This window comes from Echinops telfairi, unplaced genomic scaffold (assembly GCF_000313985.2).
Source record: "Echinops telfairi isolate 266 unplaced genomic scaffold, ASM31398v2 ScPeMD7_7467;HRSCAF=8505_1, whole genome shotgun sequence".
NCBI lineage: Eukaryota > Metazoa > Chordata > Mammalia > Afrosoricida > Tenrecidae > Echinops > Echinops telfairi.
Window position 1 is genome coordinate 14272893 of NW_022111368.1, and position 15427 is coordinate 14288319.

General features: G+C 47.1%; 1 protein-coding gene across 1 annotated transcript in view; it reads right to left on the minus strand.

The window, feature by feature from the left end:
* The window catches only part of SH3RF3 (SH3 domain containing ring finger 3), a gene marked incomplete at its 5' end in the record, with an annotated part of 526008 nt that overhangs the window by 63102 nt on the left and 447479 nt on the right, over positions 1-15427 (minus strand). Inside the window, one exon of the mRNA XM_045283818.1 lies at positions 5043-5377. Coding sequence (XP_045139753.1) covers positions 5043-5377 — 335 coding nt within the window. The remainder of the gene's footprint in view (positions 1-5042; positions 5378-15427) is intronic.

Consider the following 15427-nt stretch of genomic DNA (forward strand, 5'->3'; position numbering starts at 1 on the left):
GTAGGGGCTCCGCCCAGACACATAGTCTACTCTTCCAGTGTTTCCCACAGTGGCCATATCTTGTGGGGGCAAAGCAGACCCCGACACTTTATCCTGGTTCAGGACTACAGTACACATGTTTTTAGTTACCAGGGGGCCACAGGGCCTTTTTAAAATTTTCTCCTTCCTGAAAAGGGGGCGGTAGCATAAATACGTTTGGGCACCTGTGTACTAGTCTACGAAGCTTTACCTAGCTCATCTGTGAACTGAAAGTTCGCGTTCTTTTCACCTTTTGAATTTTAAGGTATGAAGAATATACCTTAAGTCCCGGGAGTGAAAATGTACTGGCAGCCGTTTTTCCAGCTCATGCTGTCTGCAAATATGAGGATGTTTCTAGTTTCAGGAAATGAGCGAGATGCCCTTAGGGGCTGTCCCCCATCGTGCAATGGCCCATAGGAAGAGGCATGTCTAATTTGGGGCTCAGCCACAAACGTCTCCCCAGTAGATACATGCTTATCTCTACTGTGCACTGTACATGCTGCTGTATTCCATCCCGCTTCCTTGTATCGCCCTCTCTTATTTGAGAAGAACTAGTGCTCCGGATCCCCTGCGTGGGCTTTGTGACCCCGGAATGTGTTATAACGAGTAGTGTGAAAAACAGTGGCTGCAGGGATTTCAGAGGAGGGTCAGCTCCCCCGTGGGAAAGCTAACAAAGCTAACTAAGCAGCTGGATCATCACCCAGAAAGGAGGCGAGCAGAAGTGCTCTCCCAAGGTGGGGCCCGAACAGGAAAGGCAGCAGTGGGTCTGAGAAGGGACGGAGAACAGCTAAACGTCCTTTGATCAATGCTTGCACCGCTCCCTCCACCAGACTCCGAGGAAGCATACAGCTTCCAGGGGGCATGCGGCATCATGTTGGTCTGGTCACAAAGGCAGCCCCTGAGGGGAGCAGATGTGACTGGGGTGGGTGGGGACTGTGTCAGAAGTGTACATCCCTGCACACTTGGGCAGAGACCCAGAATCCAGCAGATGCCCCCCTGGAATCCAGTTCAGGACTCAAGGGAGAGAAAGAGTCTATATCCCATCAGCACTGGCATCCTCCCCAAAGGCTCCTACTCCACGGTCAGCCCAAACCCAATCAATCGCATTGCCGTCCACTCAGTCCTGACTCATGGAGACCTCAGGTGTTTCAGAGTGGGACTTCCCTATAGCCTCTTCCTTTACGCAGGCAGATCACCAGGCCTTTCTTCCGCGGTACCACTGGGGAGGTGTTCGCTGGCAACCTTTAGGTATAAACTGTTCGTACCATTCAGGAGCCTTATACTCAGGCAAGCAGGGCTGGTGTCCAATCACCAAGGGCTCACCAGGAGCAGAGCACCAGCCTCCCAGCACCCCAGCAGGAATAGGTGCAACATGAACTAGGCTTGGGACATCTTCCATCTCCACATCCAGAGGGTGTCTGAGCACAAATCTCCCATGCTTCTGGAAGACAATTACGCCCACCTGCCCCTACCCAGGATCCCCATTAATCACTGCCTGCTCTCTCTCTCTCTCACTCGCCTATTTAGAAACGCCTGGATCCGATTTCAGCAGAGCTCGGCACGACGCAAGCCCACGGCACACCGAGGTTTGGGTCTCAGCGGACAGCAGAGCTGGAGAGAGAGCTCGCTGCCTTTCCCTGAGTAAGATTCAATGACAGACACAGCCCGGAGAATCCTGCCAAGTCTTAAAGAAGAAATACTCTCGCCATAATTAGACACGTGCCCATCTGAGACGGGGCTACCCAGAAATAGACTACAAGCGGACAGCTAGGTGTTTGTGAAGTTGGTAAAGCCTGTTCCCTTATGGGAGCAGGGGCTGGCAGCTCTGAGAGTGAGTGGCCCCTGCCCCGGCCCCTGCGGACAGAGCAACAGGCACAGCGATGCCCGCAGTGCCGCTCTGATCACTCACGCGCCTCTGAATCTCAGGGCCAGGAATGCAACCCCCAGTGTCTTGGCTCTTGGGCTAAAAATGGCAAGTGCTGCAGACACTTAAACTGTGCTGTAAATTGGGGAAAACTCAACTGGGGACTCGGGTGATAAAAACATTCACAGGTGGTTTCTCCAACCGATGGTTGGTTTTTTTCTCCCTCTTTTGTGGATGAAGTGAGAAATGAAAACCACCGCACTGCAGATGTACTTCTCTGTGGGAGCCCAGGGCATTGTTATGACTATTAATATGCACTCCCGTTCTCAGGATGGTCATTTCTATTGGCTACTTGGAAGAGTCGGACCTCCTCCCCATGCTGGTACAGTGTAGTAGTTACATAATCTGTTGTCAATTTGAGACTTAAAAGAGTGAAGGGATGGAGTTGAGCCTGTCAATCAGGTTACAGCTTGATGACCTCATTTGTAAGTGCTAAGGAGATAAATAGCTCATTAGAGGCGGGGCACACACCCACTCCCTGTGAGACATTCCTGTAGTGAAGACACATGGAGGTTCACGTGGAGGAGCCACGTGGAGGAGCCACGTGGAGGAGCCACGTGGAGACCCACACCACTGCTGAAATGCTTCGACCACCACTGGATCCACAAGACTTTTCACCCAGTGGCCTGTGATTTTCATATGCTGCATGAGTCTTTATAGGTTTTATAGATTGGTATCGGACATATGGGTTAATATTGGACTTATGGACTTGATCTAGACTGGGATGGGATGTTTTATCAATATTTAATTGCTCTTTGAAACAAAGTTCTCTCTTACACACATGAGTGTCAATGAATTTGTTTCTCTAGTCAACCCAGACTAACATGTACAGTGTGTGTCCAACCCAGAGCTTGGCTGTGTATCAGGCGGGTGCATGCCCTATGCACTTCTGCTACGAGGGGCCAGCTCACGGGACTGCCGGAGGGAGCACTCCTGCCTCTTGAGAAGGATGCTAAGTTGCCAAGTTTGCTACATTCCAACTGAGAACAAGGGCTTCCTTCCACGTTGCACTTAAGCAACAGGGACCCACTGGGCGTCTGTTGGACTTAACTGCTCTTTGCTGATGCATGAGGGGGGCTAGCACAGGGTAACCCTTGGGTGAAAGCAAACTATTTGCTAAGTGTCTAAGAGCCTGGGAATGTTCAAAGCAGATCGCCAGCCTGGTTCTCATTAGCTACACACTTAAGAGGGCAACACGGCAAACGATCTCTCGCTTGATAACGATTCCTAAAAGCCTGAAATCCCATTCACTAGAGAGTCCTATGTAACCATTCCTATCTGTTTAATAAACTAGACAAAAGGATTTTTTTTTGGGTGAGGAAGGAAAGAACTAGGAATGTTTATATAAATACTGATGGCCTCCACCATTTACAAGTCTGGTTCCCAGTTTGTTTTGTTGTGTTTTTTTGCTCAGCTGCTTGGAAGGCTCGTGAGTGCTCGTCTTCTGGGAAGGATGGTCTGAGTCAGAGCAGAGGATCGTAAGCTCCACCTCTGCTGCCTGAGATGCAGCCCTCTCTTAGAGCAAGGACTGAAGAGTGGAAGGGGCCAGATTCAAGAGGGAACAGCCCTTTCGCTTCCTGCCCACACAACGCGTTGGTCTCCAGGAGGTGGAATCAAGAGCAGCATGCAGCCATAGTCACCACATGGCATCCTCTTTCCACCCAGTCAACTCCAGGAGCGACAAGTCCTCTGGACCAGACAGAGTAGCTAGGACGTGATGAGACGTAAGAGTCAAGCCAAGCCCCAGACAAAGGCCCCTGGTTGTCTGGCTTGGACACATCTCTGGGATCTACCTGGGCTTCCGCTAAGGACAAAGGTGAGGAGCCAGGTGGGTCTGCCTCGAGGGACCCCTGGGAAGATGATGTGAGGAATCAGTGCTGGTGTTGTCCCCTTGCCAGGACTTGGGACGAGCAGAGGGCTGTCCTCACCCTAAAGACATTGCTTCTTATAGAGGGTACTCATCTCAATGGTGAGTAACAGCCCCTCATCAAAAGAGTGATTTTTAGATGAAAATGTTTTCAAAGATCTATAGACTACAGATAAGGATAAACAAATAAGCAGGTACTAATTCCCACGCCTGGTAGTCCCAGTGCACTGGAGTAGAGCGGAGCTGCACTTGGGTTTCAACGGCTGGAGTTTGGGCAGTAGGTCATCAGATATTTCTTCCTGGTGGACAGGAAGTTCTAGCCCTTTGGTTAGCAGCGATAAGGATAACAGTACCCAAACGGTTCACCCAGCCAGGCCAGCAAACAGCGGCCCGAAGCGGAAGATCTAGATGGATGCTGTCCAACATGGCGGCCACAGGCAGTACTGACAGGACCCTGGTCTGATTTGAGATGTGTACATGTGTCAAGAACACATTGGATTTCACAGACTTAACTGTAAAACAGTAAACATGAACTCTCATGAACATTTGTGTGTGTGTGTGTGTGTGTGTGTGTGTGTATGTGTGTGTGTTGATTCCACAGGTTTCAAAAAGTCTGAGGAAAAGCCAAATGAAAAGATAATGGATTCTCTCCATGACCTTTCTGGGCCCCCCACACATTTGCATATTCATCCTAACAATATCCTGGTATGTGGACATTAGAACCTTGTTGTTAGCAAACTGGATATATATTACAGCGATTTTCCAAAAGATGGAACTCAAGCATCTGGCGGAAGGGAGATCTTCCCCCCACCCCCTGGTGGCCCTGTAGAGAAACAGACAGGAATGCTGGTGGTGTTGTGGTTCCTTTTTGAGCTCCTAACTGCCAGGTGTGAAGTTGGAAACCACCCGCTGCTCCTTGGGAGAAAGCCTGGGCTTTCTACTCCCATAAAGAATGACTCCCATAAGGGCTTTCTACTCCCATAAGAAACCCACAGGGGCAGTTCCACCCTGGCCTACGGGATTGCTATGAGTCGGCATCAACACGATGGTGGTGAGTTTGGTCTTGGGTTTGGTAGAGAAACTGGCCTCCCTGAATTCCCCTCCAAGGAGGAGCTGTTGGCTGGCGGGGCCCTTCTCTGCCACACACCTGGTGCATCTGTGGATAGGAGCTCTAGAACCACCAGCGTGCCACCGCCGCAGGGCTTGAATACCTACAGGGACATTGGCACCTACCTTTTCATTTTTCTTCTCTTCCGCTTTACATCCTGTGTTGGTGGGACTGGATGTCAACAGGCCACTGATGGGCCCCCCTCCGACCTCCCCGTTGAGGTTGGCTGCGCTGACATTTGGGGGTGTGATGGCTGACGCTGCTGATGTGAGGGGGATGATGGGCCGGGGACACTGGGCCCCCACGACCATCTGGATCGGAGGCTGGTGCACATGCTGCGGGGACACCACGGAGTGGGGCCTGAGGCTGGCAGCTGGCAGGCGGGATGGAGAATTCTGGGTGCGCAAGGGCGACACTGTGGCAGTTGGTCGGTCCTGAGCCTGGGCTGAGGAGTGGGCAGCTGGAACGCAGACCAAACAGGAGACAAAACAGGAACAAACAGTGAGCCCGTGACCAGCAACCCCAGGTGGACGCAGCTTCTCTTCTCGGGCTCATTCTTTGCGGGGGTCGCGGGCAGGCTCTAGCGGAAGCTTCTCCAGACCCTGCTGCAGTCATGAACCCCCTACTTCAGAGATGCAGGCCCTGAGGCTGAGTAACACTCAAATATAATCCTAGCCTTCCAAAGCCCGAGTCCTGGGGGGCAGGGGTGTGCCCTGACCATGTACGCACGGAAGGCCTCCCATGCCGTTTTCTCCGCTGTAACGAACCAGGGGACCCGCATTCCTTAAGACACCCTTGCTAAGATTCCCAGAAAAGAAACTCAGTCAAGAAGTCTCATAAAAGTCTCAAGAAACCCCAATTATGTATGTCATTGATATACATATATATGTATATATGATATATATATAGACACCCCAGAGTATGTCAATGATACCCAGTTAAACACCAGGCTACTAACCAAGAGGCTGATGGTTCAAATCCACCCAGAGGCATCTCAGAAGAGAGGCCTGGTGACTGATTCTTAAAGACCACACACATTTAAAAGTCTAGCCTAGTGTTGCTGGTTTTGACCATGGAGGAAGGGTGCCCTCCCCACACTGGAAAAGACCAGGAAGGGATTTAGCTATCAGAACCTTGGGAAGGAATGCAGTTCCTCCATACATTTTATCTGTGAGAGATCCTCTTCAGCACCGGCTACCTGGATAATAAATTTGTGTTTTAAACTGAAAACCAAACCAAACCAAGGAAAGCACCCAGGGGCACAGTCTACGATGGGACACGTGGGGCCACCATGAGGGTGACTTGAGGGCATCTTTAACCATTAAGTGCCAGCCACTTTGAAGAATCACCTTCTTACGCACTACAGGCAAGGCGAATGAAAGGAGGGAATGTCTGACACCATGGGCATTATAATTTGTAACCTGGGAGTGGCTCATAACACGGGGAGACACAGGTCATGGCCCCAGGCATTACTTCTGTGTTCCTTCTAACACGATGTAACTCACATGCAGTCCTACGTGCACCACTGTGCCTGAGAAAACATCACATACTACCCTGCCGTTATTTCTCCCTCCAAAATCCGTGGCATTCATGGTTCCAGTAACAGAAACACACACACACACACACACACACACACATACACACACGTCTCTACACCCAAATATGCCTTGAATATATAATGCACTCATAAATCTTAACAGCATTTCCTGGGTGTGTTAAATAATTTCACAAAACAAACAAAACTCACTCCATCTGTGAATCAGGACTTCTTCCCCCCAACAGAGCTGTGTGGGACTAGCTTGGGAGATCTAATTATGTGATCACGAATTCTCCAGGGCTGGATGTGGCATCCGCTGCTTCTACGGGGTGAAATATATAAAGGCTGATTTATGTTTTGTTCAAAATTATGCAGGGCTTTGGATGGGTTGAAAACCCAGGGCATTTGAGTCTGCACAAAATGTGCCTCCACATTATAAACGGAAGAACGGGTTGGGCAATTATGCAGATCAATTAAGCCACTGGGGTCATTTAATCACCCACAAGGTAACCCCGTGACTTGGAAGGGGCGCTCCTTGGGGGGGCAATTTATTTGCCTTTCCCCTGATGTCTGAACTCTCCTTCACCCCGGCCAAGCACCCCCTCGAATGGAGAAATTACTGCTCACTCAGGGAAGAGCAATTACACTTTGGCCCTCAGAAATTCCATCTCCATGGGCTGGATGAGGTTTCCCGTCAGGAGACTTTGCCTAGCTCACCTCTCCCTTCTGACTAGCTCCTGTGAAACACTATGATGTTCCTGAGTGGAAGAAGAAAAGGGTGGTCCACAAAGTTCTGAGCCCACCCATCACATAAACTCTCTAACCCTCCTTCCTCACAGCCTTGTCCATGCTCTGGCTGAAGCTCCTGGGGTCGTGCAAACCATGAACGTGCTGGGCTGGTGAATGGAAGGGTGACAGTTCAAATCTGTCACTGGGACCTCAGAAAAAAAGGCCTAGCAACCTGATTTCCCTTCCCACAAAGTTTTATGATCTGTTATGATTGAGAATATACAAAGCAAAGTGGACAATTCCACGGTGTCGACATGGACAACGACAATGAAGTTGCTGACCTGCTTAGAGTTGTGCTAACCTTCTCAGCCCCTTTTCTTCGCGGTTCCTCCTCTATTCACATTCCACTCTGCCCTCATTCTTGTCAATGGGATCCTAACAGATGGCTCTTAACAGAGCATACTGCTTATTGCAAATACCTTTTTCCTAGGTAAGGGAAGCATTTGTTTGGATTTAAGACTTCTGGACATATTTTTTGTTTAAATGTTTAAAGTTTATCGCAGGGCACTCGTTTTGGGGGTTTATCCACCCTCTATGGCTCCAGAGAGTCTTGATCTCATAGAATTAGAAATTCTGTTCTGCATTTCTCCCGTGGGTGAGAATTCTTTGACAAAAATGTTCAGTATTGGTAGCTGGGCACCATCCAGTTCTTCTGGTCTCATGGTAAAAGGGGCAGCTGCTCCGGGAGGCCATGCACCACACATCCCATATCCTCCTGCTGAGACTCCTTTCTCTGCTGACCCAGGGGCCTGGAGGCCACATACTATGCTTTGGATGGCTGCTTATAAGCTTATAGACCCCAGGCACTATACTGTACAATGAACTATAAGACAATCTGGAAGTACTAAACATGTTATTAGGCCAATTAACTGGGATGTCTCAAGACACCATGACCCTAAATCTCCCAACTGAGAAACCAAATCCCATGTTGTGTTTGACTGTACATAAGTAGCCTTAACAGGTACACCTTTCTGTGTGTGGGTTCTAAACATATCCATCACATAGCTTACACTAGTTCAAGTTTTTGCAGAAGTACAACTTATTACTAGGATTTACAATAATTGGCTGTGCACCTGTACCCTTAATGAATACAGTTATCCTTTCTTTCCTCTCTCCTTCCAAGACTTGCTGGCCACTAATTACCTTTGATGTATGTATGAAGGGGTGCCCCCCACCACCCAAACTGGAATTTTTTTCAAAGTTATGTGTTTAAATTTTGGAAAACAACCTTATCACCTTCAAAGTACTCTCCATTACACTTAATACATTTGTCAAATTCCATCCTTGGAAACATTTTTCAAACTCATCTGCTTGGATGGCTGACAGCACCTCTCTCATTTGTTTCTTCACCTCTTGAATGTTGTCAAATCATCATCCTTTCAGGTCCCTCTTCATTTGCAGAAATGAAAAGAAGTCAGGTGAGTCAGGTGCATGGGGTAAGAGAACCATGCTGTTTTTTGCCAAAAACTGGTGCACTGAGATGGCTGTGTGTGCAGGTGCATTGTCGTGGTGGCAAAATCAGTCCCCCATCTGTCACAAATCAGGCCTTTTTGTCACACACTGTTACACAATCTTTTCAGAACCTCTAAATAGAAAGTTTCATGAACAGTCTGACCTGGTGGGCTGAACTCCAAATACAGTACAAGTCAACATTTTTGTCCATTTGGGAAGTTGGCGGGCATCCAGAATGAGGTTAGTCATCGTCGCCACTTCGCCTCTTTTGGAATGAGAAAACCACTCACACATGGGTTTTCCTCACAGCACTGTCCTCGTGAGTGGTGTTCAACATCACAAGTTTCTGTGGCATTTTTCCAGAACAGGAAACAAAATTTCACAGCCACATGCTGTTCTCTTCAATCGGCCATCACAAAAATGAGGTTTGAGCCTTTTATGAATAAATTCACTGTGACCAGAGAGAAACTTCCCAGGTGCTGCCACTGGGTGCACTAACCAAAAAAAAAGCCCGAAACCCACCCAAAAGGGAAAAAAATGTGTACTATGAAACCAAAAGCATTGCTCCTGCCAAGTTCAATTCTGTTTCTTGGGGTGGGGTACCCCCTTGTATGTTTGCCTCTTCTTGTCCCTTAGTAAAAGGTGAGGTCATCTTGTAATGGACTTATGTCACTCAGCATAAAGTCTTTCAGCTCCATCCACACTGCAGAATGTATCAAGACTTCATTTCTCCTACTGGCTGAGGAGGATTCCATTGTATGTGTGTACCACATCTGTTTATTCATTCATCTGTGGACAGGCATTTAGGCTGTTTCCATCTTTTGGCTACTGCAAATAGTGTTATCATGAGCACTAGTGTACAAGTCTCTGAGATTCTGCTTTCAAGTCTTTGGGGTATTTACCTGGAAACAGACTTACTGGCTTGTATGGCAGTCCCATTTTTCATGTTGGGAAAACCACTGCACAGTTTTCCACAGTGGCAAAAACAATCTTGCATTCCCACCAGTAACAAGTAAGGGTTCCGGTTTTCCCACATGCTTGCCAATAATTGTTGTTTACTGGCTCATAAAAATCTCAGCCATCCTAGGGGGAGTGAAACTGTATCTCATTCTGGTTTTGATTTACCATTTCTGACAGCTAATGTGGAGGAGCATTTACTCATGATCTAAGTCGCTGTTCAAATGTCCCGTGGGTTGAAAGTTTACCCGAGTCTTCCGCCCACTTTAGGATTGGGTTATTTGTTGTTAACAGCATTTTCATGATTAGATTCTGCATTTTAGTTACCAGATGTATTTACGCTATTAGATTCTTATCTGAGATAAGGTTGCCGAAGGTGCTCTTCCAGTCAGTAGCTTGGTTTTTCACTTTTTCGGTGAGGTCTTTTGACGAACAGACGTTTTAATTTTGAGGTTAGTTTTGTGTTTTGTTGTTTGTGCTTTTGTTATTCTATTAGACTGTTGAGAGCTAGGCCTCACAAAACCGCTCATTTGTTGTTCTCAGAGTTTAATCGTTTAGTTTGTACATTTAACTACGTAACCCCTTTTTTACCCCCTAGACCCTTTTATTCAACTATATATCCTGTTTGGACAAACATCAAAAACAGAAGACTGTCATTTTAATTTTTGTAACTGAGTTTTCACTGCAGTCTTCTATAACTTTTACAGAGTTCATGGTCCCTAATATCACCCCACCCTCCATTTTTCCTTGGTGCAGAAGCAGCTACCATAGTGAACTTCTCACTGATAGTTAGAGTTTCTGGAAACATGTACTGTTGGTTACTATGTAAGAGTGACTCAAGTCACACACTCTGGGTAGATGGCCTACAGGTTTTCTTATGGTGCAAACCACAGCCTCCCAGCATGAAAAAGCCTAGGAAACTTGAGGAACCCGCACCTTCCAGAACTATGGAAGACCAAATACAGGCGAGGATTGAAGAGTCTGGTCCCAGCTATAAGCATGGTAAGTACAGAAAGTATCCATCAGTGTCTGATAGCCATCCCGGGTCAAGGCTAGACCCATATTGTGCTCTGTGGGTTTCCAAGTTTTCACCTCTACTGTCAGCAATGCCATCAAAACTGCGGCTGACCGTGTAGGTCCCCAGGGAGAGCACAGCACCCTCAGGGCACTCTTGCTGCTTCAACTTCCACATCTTCTTGGAAACATGGTGTTCATCTGGGCTAAGTAGTGATCCTCCTCTAGGGAAAGTATAAGGCTGGCATAATCTCGAAGCACTTTGGCCCGTTCCCACACAAAATGCAGCTTCCACCACCAGTGGTGTTTGGTTGGTTTGGGAGAACTTGGCCACTTGATAATGGCCGAAGGTGTCAGGACACTCGGCTGGAATGCACCCCATCTTCAAAGCTGCGTTCTTCTCCAGGTCCCTGGGGAAATCTCGGGGTCACTGCCCGGAAACTCACGGGGGTACAATTGGATGCTGAACAGAAAGAACACCCGCAGAACGGAACAGAAATCCACTCTGGCGGTCATCTGGTTGATCTCTGTGGACCAGAAGTCATGGCTGAACACAGGAGGACATTGTCGAGGCCATGGGCTTTCCGAAGTGAGTCCAGTAGCAGTCAAAGGGACTCCGGCCGGTTGTGCACCTGGCTCCCACCCAGCCACCGCCCTTGTCTACATTTCTCAGGGTTTGATACACCAGAGAGGTTACTGCAGCGTCAGGTTGTCCCCTCAGGCCGAGGGACTGCCGAATCCTTGGAGACCCTGTGGATGCCCATTGACACTGCGGGATGCTCCCCACCCCAACTGCCCACCAACCGTGGGCGTTCGGCATCCTGCAGCAGTGGCCAAGCCAGGGTCTCTTTCTTCCTTTGTTGCCCATTGCTGCTCCACAGGACAAAGTCACAGGCGGCCACCAAGAAGGTCAGGGTCAGTACTTTCCTCTTGTAGATGCGGAATTTCAAGGTCTCCGGGGTTGAGCATGCTGAGAGCTTTGGCACAAAGGGGCTGGCTGGCTGGGGGTGACCCTCGCTAGCTCATCCCAGCCCTGGAGGTCTGGGGGCCCCGGAGGTCTCAGCTCCTCCATGTCGTCCAGGCCCCGCCGCTGGCAGCTGAGGCTCAGCATCGCCTGGTCCTTTCCATTCAGCACCCAGGGTGCAGAAGCAGTCCTGCAGTGGCCCCACTGCACACCTGCTCCGTTACCTGTGCCTCCAGCGGCCCTGAGTCCTCTGTGCTCCCCTCCTTGCACAGCCCTGGGCGGCCAGGACTCCCTGACGCTGCCTCACCCCAGTCTGGCGTGGATCGCTTTGGGATTTTTTTTGGTTTTTTTGTATGGTGTGAGGAAGGGATCTTGTTTCGTTTTTCTGCATGTAGAAATCAAATGCTCCCAGCACTGTTTATTGAAAAGGATTTTCTTTCTCTACTGAACTATTTTAATACCATTGTCAAAATTCAGTTGATCATAGATATGTGGGTTTATTTCTTGATTCTCAATCCCATGCCATGGGTCCATCTGTGTATTATCATAGCAGTACCAGACTGTTTGATGTTGCCGTGGGTTACACATGGTGCTGCTAACTACAACGTCAGCAGTTCGAAATCCCCAAGCTGTTCCTTGGGAGAAAATGAGGCTTTCTATTTCTGAGCAGTTATAGTCTCAGAAGCCCACAGGGGCAGCTGCATACTGTCCTATAGGCAGCGTCTCTATGATTTGGTATGGCCTCGTGGTCGTGGCTTACACCAAATCAAACTCATAGTGAATCTATAAGGCAAGTGTGTATTTTCCCCTGCAAGATTTTCCAGGCTATAGATTTTGTTGTTTACATCTTCTATTTAAAAAGCTGGTGGAATTTGTTCAGGGTTGTGTTGGATTTGTAGATCACTTTAGTAGAGCTCACATCTTAACAATGTTAAGGGAACATATGTCCATTTAGTTAGGTTTTCATTAATATTTGTTTTTAAAAATCATTTAATTGGGGGCTTGTACAGCTCTTATCACAATGCATACATCCATCCATTGTGTCAAGCACATTTGTACATTTGTTGCCATCATCATTTTCAAAACATTTTCTTCCTGCCTCCTTGGTATCAGCTCCTCGTTTTTTTCCCTTCCCTCGCTCATGAAACCTTGATAATTTATAAATTACTATTATTTTCAGGCTTACACTGACCGATGTCTCCCTTTATCCACTTTTCTGTTGTCTGTCCCCCTGGGAGGGGGTTATATGTAGATCCTTGTGATTGGTTCCCCCTTTCCCTCCCTACCTTCCCCTTACCCTTCTGGTATTGCCACTCTCATTATTGGTCCTGAGGGGTTTATCTGTCCTGGATTCCCTGTGTTTCCAGCTTTTATCTGTACCCATGTACATGCTCTTGTCTAGCCAGATTTGAGGTAGAATTGGCGTCATGATAGTGCTGGGCGGGGGGAAGCATTAAAGAACTAGAGAAAAGTTGTATGTTTTGTTGGTGCTATACTGCACCCTGACTGGCTCGTGTCTTTCTTGTGACCCTTCTGTAAGGGGATGTCCAATTGTCTACAGATGGATCTTGGGTCTCTACTCTGCACTCCCCCTCATTCACATTGATTTTTTTTTTTTTATGGGTCTTTGATGCCTGATATCTGATCCTATCGACACCTTAGGTTCACATGGGCTGGTGTTCTTCTTCCATGTGGACTTTGTTGCTTCTCAGCTAGATGGCCACTTGTTTATCTTTAAGCCTTTAAGACCCCAGACACTGTATCTTTTGATAGCCGGGCACCATCAGCTTTCTTCACCACATTTGCTTATGCACCCATTTTGTCCTCAGTGATCATGTCGGGAAGGTGAGCATCATAGAATGCCAGGTTGTTAGGACAAAGTGTTCTTGCATTGATGGAGTACTCGAGCAGAGGCCCAATGTCTGTCTGCTACTTTAATACTTAACATATATGTACATAGCTCTATTCCCCGCTCCTTATAGAAAAATATATTTACATGTGTACATGCCTGTATTTAGAACTCTATAAATGTCCTTAGCCTCCTTGTTCTTTCCTCTATTTCCTTTTACTTTCCTCTTGTCCCACTATCATGCTTGGCCTTCATTTAGGTTACATTGCCCTTGATCAAGCCCTACCAGGCATCCTACACCTTCCTTGCCATCGATTAATATCTTTAAAAAATATTTCTTTTCTTTGTATAAATCCTTTACATACCTGATCAGATTTTAATCTCTTAGATGCTATTGTAAAAGCTGAGAGGTTTTTATGATCTGAAGAGAAACCAGAATATGTTAGATGCTGGTGTAAATGGAAGTGTTTCCTTCATTTCCCTTCCAGATCTCTGGTGCATGGAAATGCAGTTGATTTTTTAATTTAATAATTTTGAATTGGGTGAAGGTTTCCTGACCAAATCAGTTTTCCACCCAACACTTCATACATACTTGTTTCATCTTATTCATTGCATCCCCATGATGTAACATCACTCTTCCACCTCCTCTCTACGCTTCCTGTCCTCGTTCCTCTTTCTTTCCCAACCCTTCTGAACCGTGTCCTTGGGTAAATGTTGCCCTTTTGATCTTAAATGGCCAATAGTTCTAAGGTGTGCATGCCTCACTAGTGCTATGATAGACCTGACTGTTGTTTGACTGAAAATTGAGCCATTGGGTGAATTCAGTTGTAGACTTGTGCTTCTTTTCCTTTGTTCTACTGCTGTGGCATAGGACTAAGGTTGGTTGTCTGATATTGAGCCAGCCTGCTTTCTGGAAATAAAGCCCACTTGGTTATGGTGTACGCTGATGGTCTACTTTTGAGAAAAATTTCACTGAGTTTTAGTCTGACACATGTGGGGTCATCGATGTTTAAAGAGACTTAATGCTTACTTATCAGTCAGCTTTCTGGCGATATCACACACGACAGACACGTCACCTCAGAGACCGGCGCTGGCCGTCTCCTTTACAAAGACCATTCGTTCCCAGATGGATGTATAAAGGAGTCAGTCCCTTAACTGCTTTACATGCGACTTTCCCAGTAACATTCAATATAGTGAGCGGTCTCAAACGGAAATATATCCTCCTTCTATAATGTAAAATTTTCTTTCTATGCTCTGATGTTTGTTTCCTTCCAAGGGACGTATCTCTTTTTAATAGACTGTATCAATTGTTTCTTTATTATAGATTGATTATCCAGTGCGTATCTTCCCCAATAAAATGCTGGCTCCATGATCGGAACACTGGGCTGATTAATTGACTGATCTCTCCCAAACAACTAGAGTGGTGTCTGGCATTCAGTAGACTTTGGACATGTTGTCCCAAGGGAGCAGTGCCTGCAGAAGGCCATCATGCTTGGTAGAGTAATGGGCAGCAAAAAAGAGGAAGGCCTTCAACAAGAGGGATTGATACAGTGGATACATCAATGGAAACAAACATAAGAACCATTGTGAGGATGGCACAGGACTGGGTCGTGCATTGTTCTGTCAGATACAGGGTTGCTGTGTGTCAGAAGAGTTGACAGCACCTACCAACAACATCTATCTCTATCTATATCATCTCGATGTCTGTCTATCTACTATCTATAATATTTCTTTTACATGTCGCAGTTTATCTTGGGCTCTATATTCTGAAAGATTTGTTCAACCCAAGATAAAATTTTAGGATGTAGTTTTTCGTGTTACTTCATGGAATTGTACCATTGAGGAAGAACAAATGTTTCATAAGACAGAAAGAGGCCTGACTCATTGCAGTGGTCTATATAGGAATTCTGGGATTTTATTGACATTCTGACAACAGACCACAAAACAC